The 21,593-nt window shown below is 36.3% G+C and overlaps 1 protein-coding gene across 1 annotated transcript in view; it reads left to right on the top strand.

Annotated features, from left to right (window-relative positions):
• The window catches only part of MALRD1 (MAM and LDL receptor class A domain containing 1), a 514,668-nt gene that overhangs the window by 374,086 nt on the left and 118,989 nt on the right, over positions 1-21,593 (top strand). Inside the window, exons 32-33 of the mRNA XM_012803304.1 lie at positions 1,578-1,735; positions 18,493-18,694. Coding sequence (XP_012658758.1) covers positions 1,578-1,735; positions 18,493-18,694 — 360 coding nt within the window. The remainder of the gene's footprint in view (positions 1-1,577; positions 1,736-18,492; positions 18,695-21,593) is intronic.

Here is a 21,593-nt window from a genome sequence, read left to right as displayed (position 1 = left end):
TTTTTAGTAGATGTATTTCTGTTTCCTAATCTACCATGTAAGCAGTTTGGAGGGAGTGAACAAACTGAAACTCAACTATTCTTGATCCATTAAAAAACTGAGGTCATAGGGCAAACTCGTAAACTCCAAAGAAAAGACACAGATAGGCAGACACAGAAAAGCACAACTTACTTGAGCAGGAGCCTATATGCAGAAACCTTTTCAGGAGTAAGTACCAGGGTAGGAAATAGTAATCTGTAAATGGCAAATTGCTACAGGCTGAATGTGGATAAGTTTAACTGATAACAGTGTAAAGAAAACTGAGTCATAAAGGGGAGCCACATATTTTGTGAAGTTTATCTTCAGAAGCTCAATTTGATTCTCACAGCAGAGAACAAAGAAATGTGCTCTCAGGCTTGGTACCCGTAGCTTCATATCTAGGGTACAAGCCACATACACCAGAGCTGGTGGGTTCAAACCCAGCCCAGGCCTGCCAAACAACAATGATGACAACTGCAACCAAAATTCGCTGGGCATTGTGGCAGGCACCTGTAGTCCAAGCTCCTTGGGAGGCTGAGGCAAGAGAATCGCTTAAGCCCAAGAGTTTGAGGCTGTGAGCTGTGATGCCATGACATTCTACCTAGGGCAACAAAGTGAAACTCTGTCTCAAAGAAAAGGAAGGAAGGAAGGAAATAACCTCAGCTTTCAGCAAGTGAAGAGAGAAAATAGCCATTTAGAAATATTCCTAGAGTATATTTTCTTAACAAGGCTTGCCCTCAACTGACCTAGAGACAGAGAAATCCCAGCTATAAGAGACGGAGGGATTAAATGGGAATGATTTGTTATATAGTACTTCAAATATTCATGAAGTTTTATAATGATATTTGAAAGAGAATTTGGATTAGTGGTTGTAATGTGTATTATAAATAAAAGATCAATAGACAAAAAGCAAAAAGAAAAAAAATACTTTGATATGCTAACAGAGGATAAAAATGGAAACAAAGACAGAGAAGACAGAAAAGAAGCATAAAAGAAAAAGAAAAGAAAGGAGTAATGAATAGAAAACCTTAACAAATATGGGAGATATTAATTCAGTCATATCAATGATCACTTAAGCACTAATAGTCTTAATTAACCTATTAAAAGGTAGATACAGTCAGAATGGCTTTTAAAAAGACTCAACTCTCAGAATCACGTTTTACTTTGCAATCATAGCTATTCATCACTACTGTGGTCAGGTGGGAACCAGAACAAATGAAGATCAATATCAATTAGTCCCCAAATACCCACCATGGACCAGCATACCAAGAATTCTATTTACAAATTAGAAGTAAATTAGGGGAAAGCAATACACCTTCATGGTCAACACAAATCATGTGCTGAAGTGAGTTTTGTGAATGACATGGTCACAGTGATATTCTTTTTCTTTTGGTACCAAAGAATTAAGTGCTACTGATATGTGACTCACTAAAAGAATATGAGTTGTGTGTGTGTGTTTAGCGAGAAAATAGTAGTTGTGCATGGTTGAAATGCATTTACCCCATGCTATACAATATTTTCATTGCACTGAAAAAAAAATTGTATTAATTTATTTCAAGGTAGCGGCAAGCACTTTCTGTTTGTCAACTCATCTGGGCTCAAAGATGGTCGTGCTGCCAGAATCACCACCTCCAAATACTTCCCAGCCAGCCTCGGAATGTGTACAGTTCGGTTCTGGTTCTACATGGTCGATCCCAGGAGTATGGGGGTATTAAAGGTAAAAGGAGGGGCGGAGATTTGTGTTCACTGAAACGTGCATGCCATATGTTCAAACCTTCTTTTCCTTTCTCTTGTTTTTGTTTGTTTGTGGCTAGTCACGCCACCAGTGCTGATATGATTAATTTCTCATTTCTTTTGGGGGCAGTGGGACTTTGGCAAGCTGTGCTGTCATTCATCTTAATCTAGTTCAAGATTTAGCTTTCTGATGGCTGCCACCTGAACTCAATTACGGTGGATGCTGTTTAAAATATAATGTGGAGAGAAGAGAGTTTAGGCAGATTCCACCTGTATCTGTATAATGACTTAGCTGAGGACAATAAAGAAATGTGATGTGAGGGATAACGATGACGAGAATTTCCTACCCAAAACAAAGTAAAGGCAAGTCAAATGTAAGATTTCAGGCACATATTAGCTCGTAGGAAAAACAACATCCTGCTGCAATTTTACCTAATTTAAGGCAGGAATCTGCATCAAACACAAATGCCTTTAAAGTTTCTGCATTTGTGATTCTCATTGTATGAATGATCAATGAGTTTTTCAATCATTGTGAAACAATTTTCAGATCTTGGTTTCTAATTAAATGATTACATATCAGCACAAAGCATCTAGCGTTATTGCTTTGCAATTTTTCCATCTCGTTTGAAGAAATACTACTGGGACTTCCATTTTTATCTCAAACGTTGTTCTTTGTAAACAATAATAGCTATTATTCAGTGCTTCCTATCTCTCAGGTCACGTGTTATCAACATTCTATGTTATAAGTTTTAATTCTCATATTCATCTGATGAGGTAGGTGTATTTTCCCCAATTTTGAAATAAAGAAACACATTCAAAGAGGCTTTGTAATTTTTCCAAGACTACACAATGAGCCAAAAATCTGATTTCAGAAATCTAATATCTGTTTTACCTGGTGCTGTTTGTCAGGTTCTCTCTGGTCTAACAAAGCATGAGGAAAGACATGGGAAAAGGAGAGAAATAAAAAAGGCCCTTTCAGGTCTGGCCATCGACAGAAATGGGAGCTCTTATCAAATGAAAATATAAACATGCAAAGTAGGAACTGGTCATTGAGACCACGTGAACGTCTGTTTTCCCACATGGAAGCCAGTTATAACAACGGGGAAAGAGATTCATTTTTAACAATTTAGAAACAGAGGAGTAAATACAGAACGTGTAAATATTTTGGAAATGTTTTCATACTTTTTATTTCAATATATGAATATTCAGTACACCAGCCTATTGCTCACATTAAATTTTATCCAGAGTGATTTTTAACCATTGAGCTTAAAAAGCCAGTCTGTGTTGGCATTATATACCAGATGTTGTTAAACATAGATTGCTATAATTGAAGACGATACTGTTATGGTTATTTGTTACACAGGAAAACAAACACCAGTGATAAGGCCACCAGACCTTCCAATTGCAAGCAAGTCTCTTGACCACTCTACCCCAGAGGAAAAAAAAATCATTTTATCACAAATCCATTTGCACTAGAATGTTTATTGTGGTTCTATTCACAATTGTCAAGATGTGGTAGCAACCCAAGTGCCCGTTAAACTCATGAATGGATTAATAAACTGTGGTATATGTATAGCACAGAATACTATTCAGCCAGGAAATGAGACTTTACATCTTTTACATTTACCTGGATGGATTTGAAGCGTATTCTTCTTAGTAAAGCATCACAAGAATGGAAAAGCAAGCACCCAATATACCCAATGCTAATATGAAACTAATAGAAAAACAACTACATGCCCACAGGAGAAAAACACTAGTATATTCAAGTGAGGAGGAGGAAGAAAGAGAGAAAGGGGAGAAAGAGGAAGAGGAGAATGGATAAACTCTAACCTAATGTGCCCAATGTAAGAGTACACAGCACACCCCTCGGATGAAGGTCTACAACTTGAACTTTACCTTAGAAACATAAACAATGTACCCTAATCATTTGTACCCTCGTGTTAATCAGAAATAAGAAGAGATAGAATGCAAGCAAATTTTAATCACTTTCTCATAAAGTGTTGCATCCTTCTTTCCAGCAGAGCACCCACACATCCTTTAGCTCTTCTCCATTGGTTACCCAGTTAAATGACCCTCTGCTTTTAGCCATGTATCTGTAAACAGCCTCTACGATAGAAGTGTTGGCCTCAGGTCTGTATCTGATACTTTACTTTTGGCACCTACTGGTCTTCCTAGCTATAAGGCAATAATTTAGTATAAAAATAAATGCTTTTACATCATGGTAGTCTTAAGAGAGGTCTATTGGAAATAGCATCAATAGGAGACTGATGGTCTGATATCTGGGGTGTTTGTAGGGAATCCCCCTTCTGGATTCCAGATGGTGTTGGCAGGGTTGACCCTCATGGTGACTTCCCTGGGTGACCACTCAGGGTCAATCATAGTCTTCGCTAGTATTTGATGCAGAGTTTGAGATTTCTCCCTCTGCTGTATGTTGCTAGCTGTAAGGATGTTGCTAGACTTGGGGCTATCTGAGCCCATCTTTTCCAACATAGGAGGAGACAGTGTTGGAAAAAGAAACTGGCACACAGAGGGACGCAGAGTTAAAGAAAGAGGAAGAAACAGGAAGGTGCCTGCTGTGTTTGAACACTGAATTCTACTCTGCCTGAGCCAGTAAAATTTTCTTTTTGCTATTTGCTATTGGAGAAGTCCTCCCCATCACAGGGACCCAGGAGAAACTGTTTTCATGACGTGCCTTTATATCACTGATGAATCGCAGCAGCTGGGGCATGTGTTATTTTCTCAACTGTTGCCCTGGAAACTCTTGAGCTATTCCCAGACTGAAAATATCCATGCGCATGCAGTAATTCTGCATGTGGAGAGCCCAGAGAAGTGGAAACCCATATTCCCTACTCTTCAGACTGGGGCTTTCCATCAACATGCTGTTCTTTCTTAGACAATTTTGTGCTTTCTTATAATGTCTAATTTGAGTATTACGGTGCTGCATTTTATTACATTTTCTAAGGCAGTGGTTTTCAATTACCTGTTGCATCTGTAAGAATTGCATGGACAAGTTCGGCAGATGGGCCATTCCTGATAAGGAGCCTAAGAATCTATGTTTGTGCAAATATTTCGGCAAGTAACTGGTGCCAGAATTCCAACTAACAGTATATGGAATTGTGGTGGCAAAGAACCTTCTATATTTTTATGTTAAAAATAGATCTTACAAGGATGAAATAAATGATCATATTCACTGATGGTGTGGGTGGATAATGGAGATTCATTGCTAGTTGGACTATCAAGAGAGCATTTTGGCAATTAAAAGCCTTTAATCTTTATATTACCTACTAAAATATTTCACATATGGAAAATTATGATGAGGACATAAAGATAGATATGTACAATATTTCATTTATAAGATTTTTTTAATCAATCTCTGTTGTTTGTGACAATAAACATTGGGAACCACCCAAACATCAAACAGTCAGAATTGGTAAAATATAGTATATTAATTTATACAAAAACACTAAGGAACAATTAATTCTGTGAATGAATAATTCGTAATAAAGAGAAATGTTTACAATTTTTTAAGGGCCAAAGTAGATTAGTAAGGATTATGTATTTTTTAATTTTTTATTTTTAATGCAATTTTTATAAATATCTAATTTTCTGTGTATATACGTGTCTATAGCTGTATAAATATGCAGGACTACGACAGAGTAAGGGAAGAAATGGAGAGATACACCCTACAAGGGTTAGAACTTCTAGACATGGTTATGTGAAAGTAACCACATTTTTCATTATTTTTTCATTTTTCGTTTTTCATTATTTTACAGTGTTATATATTTTATCATTTTTCTACACTAAAGATATTTTACCTTTCAAATAATAAAAATATATATTTCTGAAAACTCCTCACATTTGAAAAGGTTGAGAGATATAACCCCAAGGTGTACAATAAACAGATGCCCTCTTGGGTTAATATAACAGCAGATGTGGTTCTAGAGCATGTGCTAGATTACAGTTGGGCCAGCCCAAAACGATATCCTTCCCTGATCACATAAATCCTTTAGAAATGATACGGAGAAGAAAATACCTTTTACAATCTATGAGGCAATAAGAATCGCAAGGCATTCCTAAAGCAGATTTCCAGTGGTAGATTGTAATAGCATGTCTCCTTGTCAGAATAAGTTTTACAAAATCTCATTCAATGTTACAATTCTTTGCCCTTCCAGACCCTGCACCGTAACCCAGAGTCCTTTGCTTTTCCAGATAGCTTTGGACAAAGGAAGGCACTGGCAAAAGAAGTGGGAATAAGAAAAGAGGCGAGCCTTCTCTCTAGCTCTCTTTCTATTCTGGACTGAGTCTTTAACTATATCTCATCTATCACTCAGCATCTTCCAGCAAGATCTTGCCTCCTTAGTTCCAGCTGCTACCAAGTATTCTTCCCACATTGCCTCCTCTGCCAGCAGTTTGGCTTTGGTGACCATCTTCCCTGGTCCCTCTAGTTTTTGGGATGTAAGCATTTTGCCCACTGCTGACCTATAAGTTACATCATAATTTCCTTGCTTGTTTCACATTTATTCCATCAACTTTGTAATCAGCCTCCTGTATTAAATTCCCTTCCTTGAAATTTGTTAGAGTAGTATGGCCGCACTAAACTTGACCATGTCTGATATAGTGTCCATTCCAAAGAAAACACAAATCTTTTGATGATAATAACTTATAAAATAATAAAAAAAAATTGACTGGGAGCCAGTCAGCTTAATTTGTCCTCTTTAACTTATTCAAAATTTACCCTTCTAGCAGGGAAAGACAGAAAATGAGGAAACATGGCTGAGTGCAGTGGCTCACACCTAGAGGTTGAGGTGGGCTATGTTCATGCCACTATATTCCAGCCCAGACAACAAAGCAAGACCCTCTTTTGGAAACAAGTAAGCGAACAAATAAAACAGACAATTATATGAACTTCTATTTGTGATACAGTATTTTAGAGCAAATAGAAAAATTTTCCTATGGTGGGTAAATATCACCTGCTGAGAGTATTTTATAGTGAATGATAAGGAAGCCCAAGAAAACTGATATTTGAATTTAGTCTTGAGAAACAAGAAGGAGCCAGCCTTGTAAATATTTGGAGACAGAATGTTTAGAGGTAAGAGGATAATGAAAAAGCAGGACGGTAAAAAGTATCTGAAAACCCATATAACTGGAAAAACATAAGCAAGAAGGAGAAATTGGATCAGACAGGTAGGAAGAGGCCAAGTCACACAGGGCGTTGCTGGGGAAGTAAGGAGATTAGATTTTATTCTAAAGATCATGGGGAGATATTGAAGAGTATTAACTTTGGGAGTAGTAAAATCTGATTTAAAAAACGAAAAGGTCTCTCTGGCTGCTGTGTGGAAAAAGGATAAAAACTAGTGAGTAGGAGGAGGCCAGAGTGAAAATGAAACAGGGTATCTTACCCCTTTAGGCTGACTGTAACAAAATACCATAGACCGGGTGACTTATAAACATCAGCAATTCATTTCTTAGAGTTCTGGAGGCTGGGAAGTCCAAGATCAAGGTGCCGGCAGATTTGGTGTCTGGTGAGCCCTCACATGGGAGAAGAAAAAGCTCTCTCTTCTCTCTCTCTCTGTCTCTCTGTCTCCCTGTCTCCTTTCCCTTCCACCTCCCTCGCCCTGTCCTATTTCTCTAGATATTCACAAGACCAGCTCCTTCTTGATTTTCAAGACTTACTCAAACATCATCTTTCTCAGAGGTGCTTTATCATCATGCACTATGAAATACTCTCACCAAATGATGAGTGATTATTTATCACAGGAAACTTTTATTTGTTCTACAGTACTGTAACACAGATTGAAGCCTTCATAGTTACCTGCTTTGTTTGTTCACTTGTTTTCTGTCATTTCTGCTATTTATTTGCCTTCAGTCTCTTTATAAGGGCAGTAATCCCATTCATGAGATCTCTGCCCTCAGTTCCCATCTCCTAATACTATCACTTCAGGGGCTAGGATTTCAGCATATAAACTTTGGGAGACAGTAAATGTTCAGTTCATTGCACAAGGAGGCAAGTTACAACATTTCATGGATAAGGGTTTTTAGAAGTTAGAAGGCAATTTCAAAAGTATCATTTGTGAAAGTTTCCTATTCACAAATTATAAAAGTCCGGGGCGGAGGAGATGTGGCTTGATGTAAAGTAGAATGTGAGGGTAAGCTCAAAGACAGAATTTTAATGGAGTACATCACATAAAGCTAACGCAAAGATAATTTGTACAGTTGATGAGATCAAGTTGAAATTTAATTATTATTTTTCTATTATCTTTTAGGATTAAAAAGCCGAGCTATTTTGATTTATCCCAATCTTCAAAGTAGTGGCCTACACAAAGAAAGAAAATGCTTTGTAGGAATTAGGAAGGTGCTACTAGCTTTTGATAGTAGATGAATGATAATTATCATTATGAAATGTTCATACAGCCATTAATATCCTTTGATTCAAAGGCTCAGGAAGTTAGAGAACCATGCTAACTTCTACTTACTTAATAATGACTTCACTTTCTAGTTCAGCCAAAGTAGAAGAACTTGCCAAGGTTGATTTTTTTCTGTCTTCCAACTGCCTACCTATCTGTGAAAGCAAAAGAACTTTTTAAAATGGCGGACATTACTTTGGATCCACATTGCCAAAAGCGCCTGGGTGAAACCAAATTAATTTCTCATGAGATTATTTAGTTACAGTAATTCAGCTTCCTACCTTCTAGCTTGTTTCAATACTTAATGCTATCTCAGGTGAGTCAGTTAATGTCTACAAAAAGAGGTGGAATTTGACGCAGGCCAAGAGAAATTTTCTTTTATTACTCTGGATTCTCATTGAAAGAAAAAAAAAAGAAAGTGAATAGGAAACATTCACAAATTATACTTTCCATACCTTTTTTGTAATTTATATGATTTTCTAACTGCTCAGGGGAAAAATGAATTATTTTCTAAAAAGAATTCTAGATGTCTGTGGTTCACATTTCACAACAGCCCACTGTGTTGAAATTGTCCGTCTTAGAGTTGACAAGTTCTTAGATGTACGGGATTTCTAGAGAAACTATGGGCTGAGACATCCAGCATGTAAATGTTCTAGTGTAGAAAACCATTATTCTCATAGCCTCATGCTGATAGGTTTTGTTTTGTTTTAATGCAACATTTAGAAAGATAATAAAAACTGAGGAGAAGCTTGAGAATGACATTAGATGGTTACTACATGCCACACACTTTTGATGCTCTTTGCAATATTCTAATTGCTATAACCCTGACACCATCCAATGGTGTAGGTAACATTATCTGCGACTTAACAGAAGACACAAATGAGATAGAGAAAGCTTCAGGAACTTATCCAAGGTTATAGCACACCAGTCTGTTTGAATTATTATGCTTTTCTGCCTCTCAAAACTCGATGGCTATTTTTATGGCATCTTTAATGTTTATATGTTCATTATTCAGAATCATCTTTCATTTTCTACAACTGATTGTTGAAGTCTAGTTCTTTAATAGGTGTTTTGCATATTTTGTATTCTGCATATTATAGTGTTCAGTATAAATTTGTTCTGAATTATAAATTTTATCAAACACTGAAAAGGGACATACAATGCTTGCTTAAATAGTCGGATGTGCCCCCAAATAGGAAATATATGTGATGTGGTGTGGGAGGCTGTAGGTATTTGTTTTACTGATCATTGTCTATGAGATAAACCATTCGATCTTTTTATTCTACTACTTTTAAAGTAGTTCAAGGATTAGAGCCACCAATTAGAGCCATCTCTTGGTCAAACTGATTGAGGTTCCCTCTGTTTGATTTTGGAATTATCTAGTAGGGGTGTCCAACCTGTGACTTGTAGACCACATGGCGATGATATGAAGACTGTTTTGCTTATCTGTGGTGTCAGATACCATGAAAATTATGCACAGACCTTTGTTTTGGTCATCAGCTTTTGTTAGTATTTGTGTATTTAATGGGTGGCCCAAGACAGCTTTTCTTCTAGTGTGTGACAGGGAAGAAAAAAGATTGTATATCCCAAAAGCTTGTCACTGGATCTACAGTTATCCCATTATAATTGTCAGGATGTTTCCAGGGTCCCTCTCTTTAAGCTCGTGCAAGAACAAATTCGAGTTTCTGTGATACTCGCAAACCCATGACTTCAGAATAAGAAGTTTGGCAGAGAAGAAAAAGAGTCTTATTCTAGTGTAGGCTACGGTACAGAGACACATGGTGCCTATGTTGGGAAGGTATTTTGAATTAGAGAGGGCTTTTGATAACACCATTAAGCAACTATTCACACCACCCGTAAATAATAAGATGGTAATATAGTAATATGAATAATTGAATAATGAGCCAATGAAATATGATACATAAGGAATTTCCTAGTAATAGAGGAAATGCATTTTAGATTTATATTCACTTAACCAGGCATTAGGTTATCATTTATTGCAGTGAAGTAATAATTCACGAAATGATAACCCATGGTAATGAGTTGCTCAAAAGGCTCCAGCTGTTCCTAGATTTTATCACGTAGACAAGGACCTGGCCCATTTCATAATTTCTATGAGTGCCACGGAAATTTTTCTAGGTATATGTTGAGTGAAAAGAGAAATGGGAAAAAAAAAATATTTAAAGTTTCCAAAGGAAGCAATATTCAAGTTGAATATATACTTGTATTTACAAAAAAAAAAAAAAAGCATATTCAAAAATTAAATAGGCCCTAGTTTGTGTATCATTTGATCATTTGTTCAGGGCAATGTCCCCATCAGATTTTCTTCTGCATTCCTTTCCTTTATTATCGACACTTCCTGGAAAGATGCATCTTTATGTCAGAATGAAATTTGTGGAAAAACACCCTCAGTGGTCTGTATATAATTTTATTATTTAAGTACATATTTTAACTGATTTTCTGGACTCACTGGTTTTCTTTCAGTCCTGTTTATGCTGAACTTCACGGTCATTGTTTTCATAAATGATGTCACACTGTTTGTCAAGGATAGCTTCGGGGAGTAATATTATCAATAGCATTTAAGAGCTCAAACACTAATACATTGCACATAGTGCCACGCGTAAAGGATACGGAGACAGATGTAGGAGTTTTTTGAACGTAACTTAGCAAATTGCTGCCTTCTAACTAGACTTGCAGAGAACCTAGATAGTACTCTAACTGTAAGGATTTCTTACTATTTTCAGCAGAAATACGGAAATGAACATGCTAGGGTGGTGGTTTTGAATGTGTCACTGCACTAAAATATTGTGTCATACTACACATATATGATATGACACACACAATATACTATATCAATAGTTAAAACAGTGTAATTTTGAGTGATTTGTTCCCTTGTAAGAAGAATAGATTTAAGATTCTCCCTATATAATATCAGCGTCTTATGTTTGAATTTAATATGTTTCATTAAATAGAAGAGAAAGATGAGGGTTTTTTTTTTCTGGTGTGCCAGAGATGCTTAGGATTCTGCAACAGGGCACACTTCCAAGTGTGTTAAGCACACAAACATCTACTATCACATGGTTAGAATCACAGGCTCTATTAACACTCTAGCAAAGGTGGGTGTGTAGCTCTTGACAGCCAAGAGGTATGTTGATAGCTGAGATAGACCAAACCTTGCTGAAATGTGTGGTATATCTCTCATCAGAGATAATAATAAAAAAAAAATCTTAGGATGGTAAAAACAGTGGGGTAAGTGTGCTATTAAATTATAAATGAGACAGGACAGGAAGGCACCTCATGAAATGCAAAGGGCGACACTCAAGAGAAAGAGCTAATCTAACTTGACCTTCAAAATACATCTTCCCTTCACAACATAATAAAGACAGAAAAAGAAAAGTGACCTCAAGTTGAAGAGTTATGCTGCTAAAAATTAAAATCAAGTCACAGTTTTAAGACACAGACATGGGAATTTGCAAAAGAAGGTATTTCTTACACCTGACTACAAATGGACGAGGTGCAAAGTCACCTTGAGAAAGAGCCAGAATCAGCTTTGCTTAGACGTCTAGGTCCCAGGCCGAATGTGACTTCTTATAAAAGACCGTTTAACATATTCAGAGCTAATGGAACTTTTCTTTTACATTTTTATTTCATGAATTCCATCATCCTTATTTTCCTATGGATTCTGGCTTTATAAAGACTTGTTTAGGAAATCCTTTTCTATCATAAAAAAAAATTCCTATTTGTTCTAGTTACTATATAATTCTGATTTCTAAATTTAAGTAATCTCCTCACAGTTTTTTTGGTATGTGTGAATGGTAAGAGATTAGCACCTCGTGATCATTGTTGCAAATAGGAAGCCAATTGTCCCATCATCGCTGATTGGATTCCTCCAACAATGGTATTGTCTCTGTTACCATATGTTAATTTCTTATGCACATGCGTACGTTTTCCTTAATGTACCAAAGAATGAGAGCTTCTCCTCTGGGTAAACAGAGATGTAGATGCAAGGGAGATGATCCAAACACAAAGATAAATTAAACCAAAATTCTCTCTATCCTTCTGACTGTTAACATCTTAATTTGTCAATTTAGGAAAAAGGTATTTTTAAATCCTCCACTATAATTATAAAAATCTCTAATTGTCTTTTTTATTGGTTTTAGCTCTTTTATGTTGAAGCTATGTCCTTGAATACTTTAAAACTCAAAGCAGTTATGTCTTCTCCAGGAATAACAATTCTTATCAATGTCATATAGTCCTCTTTTATAATATACTTTCCCTGGAAATTCTATTTTGTTTGTTAATAATATGAATGGCCCACTGGCTTCTTTTGCCATTTGCGTCCTGTCTTACCTGTTCCTTCATTTTAAATTATTTCGTGATACTTGCCTTTAGTCCTATCTATTATAAACAGTAAACATGACTAAATTATATTTTTATATAACTTGAGCTTTTGCTTTTTTATAAATCAATGTAATCATTTTATATATGTTGCGATTATGGGTTCATCAAAATATAGACCTATAGTTTGTGTTTGCTAATTGTCTTTTTTCTACCCTTTATCGTGTCTTTAGATGGCTTTATTTGATTTCCTTTGTTCTTACATAGTTGAAAATTTATAAGTTTTAATTGTTGTGTCTCTTTTTCTTAAGCACATACTTTGATTAAATCTGTTTGAAAGATTTACCCATTATTATTGAGAATTAATTACATATTTTTTAACCTACCCATCATCCAAATAAAAGAGACCTTTGGCAAGATTTTTCTGACCTCGCTATCTTCCCAAAGAGCACCATGACTTATTAAAATTGGCTGGAACTAGAGTGTAAATAATTCATCCACTTTCTTGGCAATCATCCTTATAAAAATGCCTGAGACCTCACAGTTGTAACATCAAGTAAAACTACGTGTTTTACAGTTATCTTTGCTCACAGCTCCTTACTAACTGCTATGTAATTTGCTATATTGAATTCCTTTTGTTTGCCAGCTGTTTTCATTTGCTTAGCAAGACGCCATAGTTGTAGAAGCTAGAGGTTCAAGATCAAAGTGTCAGCAGATTTGGTCTCTCCTGAGGTCTCTTTCCTTGGCTGGTCTATGGCTGTCTTCTAACTGTGTCCTCACACTTCCTTACATTTCTGCTGTGTGAGTATAGCTCTGGTGTTTCTGTATCCAAATTCCCTTTTTCTATAAAAGCACCATTCAGATTGTTCTGAGGCCTAACCCAACAGCCTCATTTTAAAGTCATCACCTCCCAAAGGGCCCCATCTTTAAATGTAGTCACATTCTGAGGGATTACAATGGTGAGGTGTGCAATCCTTTTCCTCTCTGCTGCACATTGGAAAAAGAAGTGTTGTCTCAGGCCACACATTAAATACACAAACACTAACAAAAGAGAATGAACAAAAAACGGTCCAATCATAATTTTCATGATATCTGCCACTATAGGCAAGCAAAAAGTCCTCAGAAAATTTGCATGCAGCCCATGGACCACAGGTTGGACACTCCTGGTAGGGCTTTAATAAATGAACTTTAAAAGACATTTAGCCTGTATCAATGTATTTTGTTCATGTGCATTTCAGATAAGAGCATATATGTGCACCTTTTACAGTTCTTGATTGGTCAAAGAAAAAACTGTATGTTCAAATTGGAAAGATAGTTGGTTGGATATAGATTTCTAGATTCCAAATTATCTTTCCTTAAGTAATTGAAGGCATTGTATTCTGATATCTAATACAATATCTGCCTACTTTGTAGAAGACTGATGTCTGTCTGATTATTTTTCCTCTAGGACTTTCAGGCATTCTGCTTTTGTCTCTGAACGTAGGTAAAATATTCTTTGTATCCCCTGGAGTTCATAAGTTTCCCTGGAAGTTTGATGGACTCTCATTATATTTTTTTTTATCTCAGAATGAGTTTCATGTGTCATGTAGTCAATTAATTCCTTCTAGAAAAAGTATAATACAGGTCTGCAAACTTTATCCACAGAGTTTTCATCTATTGGTCCTCGGCACGGTGGTCTTATTACAGATCATTTAGTTCAGTTTTCCAGTTCACTTTTCAGAATATAATCTTTGTCACGTCTGCTTTTCAGTTTACCTCTGGGGTTTTATTTTAATAATTATATTGTTAATTTCCAAGAACTCTGAATGCTTCCCTTTCTTACTTGCCTGTTAGATATGACTGACACCCAAATCTCTCAGGGGAGTTAATTCTATTTCTTTCTTTATTTTCCCATTGGTTTTATTCTCAGCCTTCCCTGTGGTGTTCAGTATTCTGTTTAATTAAGTGTCTCTATTTTTTTTTTTCCGTCAACTGTCTGATTACTTACTATTGGTATTCTATTCCTATGTGTGTGGGTGAGTCTAGATTGAATAATGTTACTATATGTCTTTTATTTTCTCAGACCAAGTAAAATACTATATTCCCTTAACAGTGAAGATGTGTTCTGATTCAGAATCTCTAGTTTTGCATCACTGTGGCAATAAGGATTATCTGTATTTTCTAGCGGGTTTATGTTTAACTAAAAATATAATCCAAACTCCCTCAACCTCTGCTAACTGAACAGACTCCTCTCAGCCAAAGGGACCCTGGAACAAAAGCCATAGAACTGAGTTCCCAGCCATGGTGGGATGGGAAATATAAAGCACAATTACACATATGTGTCTGTTTCCTCATAAATATTCATGACTCCTCCTGTCAATATGTATATCTAGCCCCCCTGCTCACTATAAAATCTGGTTCCTTTGTGTCACTCCCTGAAAACATAGCATTCCCGGTCTGTGCCTGGAATAGTGTTTCCCATTGTGTCAGAATGCCCATGGTAGATTGAGACCCCTTCACAAGAAGTAAAGCTCTCCTTTTCTAAAAATTATAAACATTTTGGGCGGCGCCTGTGGCTCAAAGGCATGGGATGCTGGCCCTATATGCTAGAGGTGGTGGGTTCAAACCCAGCTCTGGCCAAAATTGTAAACGTTATATCATGGGTTTTTTTAAATTAATATTATGTACCATAACTTGTTTATTTATTGAGGGAGATACACACACCTCATGGCCGTCACGAGGGACATTGCCTCACCTTTCTGGTCCCGGCACAGGCACTTAGGAACTCCTTTGTCACAGCTCCAGTTCAGCAGTATTTATCCACCCTGTGTGCTCTAACACAGACGCCCTGACTTTCTGCTGTACTTTGACTACTTACCAGCTGGTGACATGTCGATAGTTTCTTCTGTCTGGCTCCATCTCTGTGTGATTCCAGAGTTCACATTTTCTCTTGTTTTTTTTTTTTTTCACCTACAGGTGTTTGCCAGTGCCTCGGTTCTATTGATGTATTTTCATTAGTTTTCATTTGCTTTAAAACTTAGGAAAATCCTTACTATTTTGTATGCTAAATATCTCTTGTGCTTCTGGTTTTCTGGAGCTTCCTTAGATTAATGTCTGTATTTTGCCCTATCTTGGCAGTGGGAACATTCTTGGGGTATACAGGTGAGCATGTGTTTTCCATTGGCCTTCAGAACCAGAAACGAGCTTTCCAGATATTTACAACTTTTATAGAATGTGCTGAAAGAGAAGTAAATCAACCCACAATTCCATTTTTTTCTACTTGTTCAGTTTGTATTTTCTTTCGCTTTGAGGGAAGGTATTTTGAAGGTGATTTGTGCAGTGATATTATTAGTTGGGGAGAAAAACATGTAAGTCTGAGGCTAACACTGAATGTCGTGCAGGTCATTTACTGTGAAGAGACGTCTTGTTGGTGCTTTAAGTCCCGTTATTCTTAAAGTCGGTGTCTTTCAAAGAATGTGAGATTCATATTGTAGAGTGCTAAATATAAATCAGCCATGTCAATTTTCACATGCATAGCCATGATTTTTCTCAGTTCTTCCCCCTCTGATACATTCAGTGATGTTTATTACAAACCAAATGAGAAGTGAGAAAGATTCCCCAACTGGCTTCTACACCCAGCTTTGCAAGTCACTAAGGATTGGAAACAGAGAAAATTTCTAAAGCTTTCTTATTCCCCATATTAACACAAGGACCTTAACGATATTTAGTTTTAAAAATATTCCCCGCATTAATACAAGGACCTTAACAGTATTTAATTTTAAGAATATTCTGAAAAACCTTAAACTTTAAAAGAGTGACATTTACTCACAATGAAATCATCCAGTAAATGCTCTCATTAACATGGATTATCCTTCTATAGTCACCCCTTTTTCAGAATAGGCAATGCATAATATGCAATAGCAATTGTATAGATAATCAAAAAAGTAAATATGGAGGTCAGATAATCAAGTTCATGAACTCACCCTAGAAAAAGTACTACATATCTCATTGTTAAATATCAATATGGTCACCTTCAAAGTACTCCCCTTAAGAAGCTGTATGCCAGAATGGTGCCTGAGGCTTAAAGGAGTAGGCCGCTGGCCCTATATACCAGAGGTGATGAGTTCAAACCCAGCCCCAGTCAAAAACTGCAAAAAAAAAAAAAGCTATGTGCCAAGGCACAGTGCCTAGTCTATCCTTTGAATAAATTATGGAACTCTTTTTCTGGAATGACCATTAGAGCTGTCTTCGTAAGAGGTCAGACAATTAAGTTTGTGAACTCTTGCTAGAAAAAGTGCTATACACATCATTGCTGAATATCACTCTGGGCATCCTTGAAGTGCTCCCCTTGGCCTCCTATCTGGTGACCATACTGCTATTCAGCAATGAGGTATGTAGCACTTTTTCTAGGATAAGTTCATGAATTTAATTGTCAGACCTTACATACTTCGTGAGGGTACTAAATTTACATCCATCATTTTAATTTAAAGCTAAAGACAGACTCATCAGGTGGTACAGGCGTGTCTCATTTTCTTGTGCTTTGCTTTACCATACTTTACAGATTTTTTTTTTACAAATTGAAGATTTGTGGTAACTCTATATCAAGTAAGTCTGCCAGCTCAATTTTTCCAACATCATGTGCTTGTTTCAATTCTCTGTGTAACATTTTGGCAATTCTCACAATATTTTAAACTCTCGTTGTTATATCTGTTGTGGTGATCTGTGCCTAGGAACCTTAGATGTTGCTGTTGTAATCTGGGGGGACACCATACACTATGCCACAGAGGATGATAAACTCAACGGATAAATGTAGTACATGTGTGTGTCCTGATTGCCCCACTGACTGGCCATTCCCCATATCTTTCCTACTCCTTAGACTTCTCAGTTCTGTGAAACACAAAAATGTTGAAATTGGGCCAGTTAATAATCTTTCAATTGCCTCAGAGTGCTCCAGTGAAAGGAAGAGTCACACAACTTTCACTTTAAATCAGTGAAGAGGCATTTGAAAACTGAGATAAGTTCTAAGAGAGGACTCTTGTGCCAAGCAGTTAGCCACGTTTCAAATGCAAAGGAACACTTCTTGAAGAAAATTAAAAGTTCTACTCCCGTGAACACATGAATGATAAGAAAGTGGCATAGCCTTATTGCTGATATGGAAAAAGTTTGAACGGCCTGGATAAAAGATAAAACTCACCATAATATTTACTTAAGCCAAAGCCTAACCCAGAGCAAGGCCCTAACTTGCTTCAGTTTGATGAAGACTCAGGGAAGTAGAGAAGCTGTAGAAGAAAAATTTGAATTTAGCAGAGATTGATTCATAAGGTTGAGGAAAAACAAGACACTCTACAACATAAAGTACAAAGTGATTCTTTTCAAAGAGCACTAGGAAATGGTGTTTTATGTTTTGTGTTGTGTCATGTTTACTGTTAAATGAAATAGGAGAACATGGCCTGTTTGTTGCTGTCACAGCTCACTCCAGTTCTGTTTCACTTCTGGTTGGTTGCATCTGTTAGACCTAACACTATAAAAAGTACTGACTACTGATGTTAGTTAATCCAGGAAGATTTCTCTGCTGGCCGAATACTAAATATTTTCTGCATCCTACTTTGGTTTCCAAAATGACTTGTATAACTTCATATCCAGTTATTGTAAGGGTCCTCTTTTTCTGTAGTCCTATAACTTTAGTTTAACATACCCAAAGTTCTTTAGCGGTGAAAAGTTTTTGTTTTATATCTCCTCCAGTTTTGTAAATGATGATGATGGTTATAGTTCATCATTATGTCCAGTTTTTTATACAGAAATTGGTATGAGAAACCAAAGGTCCTATGAACCAAAGAAAATGTAGTATCCGTAGACTCACTTAACCCCCAGTTTCTACAGATAGAACACATGATAGTCAATGTACTAAGTACATTGACTCATGGCCAGAGATTTAATTCTTTCATTAATCAGATGGATGCCTATATACCTCTAACATTCATTCCATTGTTAAGAGTTATTTTTCTGTGATTTTTTTTAGGTGTATGTCATTGAAGAATCAGGGCTAAACATTCTGGTTTGGTCAGTAATTGGAAATAAAAGAACTGGATGGGTGTATGGCTATGCACTCCTCTCCAGTAATAGTCCATTTAAGGTGTCGTTTGAAGCTGATTTAAATGGAAATGAAGACCTCTTTATTGCCCTTGATGACATCTCTTTCACCCCAGAGTGTGTGTCTGGAGGTAAGTGATTCCTTCCCAAAATGGGATTGTTTGTAACATATAAATATAGGAGAATTGGGCACTTCTGAGGAATTGCATTCATTAATATTTCCAAGTCTGGTCCTACTCATGCATTGAAGAAAAGCAGTATAAATAGAAAGAGGTAAAGATTTTCTGTCCATTAATTTTACCATGAATTTTTAGAAACCTAGAGGAAATTTAGTTCCATGAATATAGCACTGTTGTCTACTTTATTTATTCCCCAAGGTTCACAAGAACTGCACAAGTGAAGGCCCCTCTGGTTGCCTGGTATCTTCCAGACTGTCTTCTCCTGACATGTTAACCCTTCTTCCTAGGGCTACTTTGCTTCTCCTAACCATTGCCACTGTGCAATCTAGAATGCTTATTCTATTTCAAAAAGGAAAAAAAAAAGGCTTATGTTAAATGCTTTTTCTAAAAATTATACCCATAACTGAAATCCAAATTTCTGTTGCTTGCTTGAGATGTTTCCTCCTAAGTGGAGCTATTCGTTCTCTTATACAGTCTTCCAGTTTTAAATGTTAAATACTAGGGTCATTGTCATTTGGCTATTCAAAGCCTCTTTTAAAATTTTGTTCTTACTGCCCTATTCAGTAGTTTTGTATCTTCTGAGGCCAAACATCTTAATTCTTGTCAATCTCATAGTTTTTCCACAGTTCCTAAATCCTGAGCCATCTCAACTTCCAGGTGGCACAGCCTGTGCTAAAACATTGACTCTCTGATTCTCACCTGCATAAACACTCTTTCCTATTAACCGACTCCTACAGTTACATTTATACCTGATCTGCCCTGAAATTTGAAGGTTGAAAATCTCATGTCACCATGGCATCCTCTTCTCGATTACTCTACCTAAACCTGTTTTCCGATAACATTAATAAAAAAAATTCTAGGTCATCAATGCTTCCTGCTTTTTTCCATGAAATAGCCTCTTCTTAACTTTATTTTCTTTTTCTTTTTAAACAGTGAGCCCAGATAAAATGATTAAAACCTCAATTCTGTTCTCAGTCAAGACATTCGATTCTATTATGTCCTATATTTTTTAAATTTTGACATGAAGTTGTATACTATATGCCAGGCATGTGCCAAGCACATTGCGTATGTTAATACACTTATTTATCAGCCTATCTCTGTGGAATAGACAATATTATTTAGCCATATTCTGCCATAATGGCTTTATAAATCTTTGAAATTGAAGTCATATAACCATCTGGATTTTGCAAAACTGTTGCTGGTCATGCTGCTTCGTACCTGTAAAAATGTTGGTTTACTACCTTAACTAGACCCTAAGGATAATAGCCATGCAGCTCTTTCATTCCCTGGCACTAATTTTCTCCAACAATCTGCAAATCCTCCTATCTCCTCCTGCCCCTTTCTTCACTCTGCTAATGTTCTTGCATTCTTGAAATAAAGAAATAAAAACATTTTGTAATAATCTCCCTCAATTGCAATCTTCTTCTTTTCACACTGTGCCTATATCTGCAGTCAAACTTGTTTCCTAACAATGTATCTTAAGAAAAGACACAACATAACAAAACAATCCACAGTGGTACCTTCTCAAGAGTAAATGTGTGTTTGGGGACATTACCCTTCTCAACTCTTCCCAGTCATTGATCCTGTCACACTGTTCTTTGTCCTATTCCTTCAATTTCTCTCCCTCAGCTCATTAATCTTGAACTGGGAAGAAGTTCCTAACACAGGAACTGGGAAATTTGGCCTGAAAAGTCTCTATTATTCAAAACACTTTAATTGTGATTGAAAATGATTGCATGAACTACAACATTTAACATGCATCTAAATATAAACTGATTCTTTCCCAATATGTTAGAGAAGATGACTGTCAAGGATGATTAACAAACAAACAAACACCAATACCTTTCACGTTAAACCTGGACCTGTTTTCTCTTTGTTACTCTATCAGTTATATCATGGAACGAATTGCCTCTCTCTACCTCCATTCCCTCAGTCAAAATCTCAAAACCCAGAGACACAAGGTATAGTCTCTATGGCAAAGCTTCATTGTTGATTTAGGCAAATTCTTTTAGAAAATCATACATTAAACCAACACCTCTCAAACTGGGGCACACAGACCTTCCTAGTGATATGCTAGGAGCTATGTAAAACGTGCAAATAAATTGGATACAATTCTGGGTTTACTTGAAGATTGGGGGAGAAAAGTTAAATAACATATGATAAGTTAAATGTCATATGAATTAGACACAAATCTAATAGCAAGTGGAATACCAGAGATAAAGGATAAAGTTTTAAAGAAATTTTGATCCTTTAAGGCTAGCATGGATGTCCTCTCACCTGTGATTTCTGGTATTATGATGAAAATTTTTGAGAAGCGTTCAATACATGATTCAGCCACTGAAAAACTATGGTATAGAGTAGACGATATTCATAATAGATTGGTGATTAGGAAAGCTATAACCATATAGCACATAAACTATAGCATCTATTGCTAAGTACAGAAACATGATAAAGAAAAGCATGAAAACCAATGTTAATAAGCTATCAAAAAAAATTTTATAAAGCCTGAAGGAACCTGCAGAATATAGTAATATCCATCTCCGACAAATAATAATGTGGATGATTTTTATTTTCTTCTGCTTGGAACTATGTTGTTTATAATTGGACAACGATAATTGTATTACTTTATAAAACAAAGGCATATAGTCACAATATCTATAATTAGGAATCACATGCTTTGGAGAAGTCATTGTTTTAATTATTCCCCAAATGAAAACATTTATTGGAATTAACATGCTATGGCATCCATGGATTTGTTTTAATTTCTTAGAATCTTGCTTTTCCAGTAATTATTCTGACTAATAAACCCATTATTTTGAACCCTTGGAGAGGCGTGAAGAAGACAGACTAT

This window comes from Otolemur garnettii, unplaced genomic scaffold, assembly GCF_000181295.1.
Source record: "Otolemur garnettii isolate 467f Iridium unplaced genomic scaffold, OtoGar3 scaffold00019, whole genome shotgun sequence".
NCBI lineage: Eukaryota > Metazoa > Chordata > Mammalia > Primates > Galagidae > Otolemur > Otolemur garnettii.
This window is presented reverse-complemented; position numbering and strand designations above follow the sequence as displayed.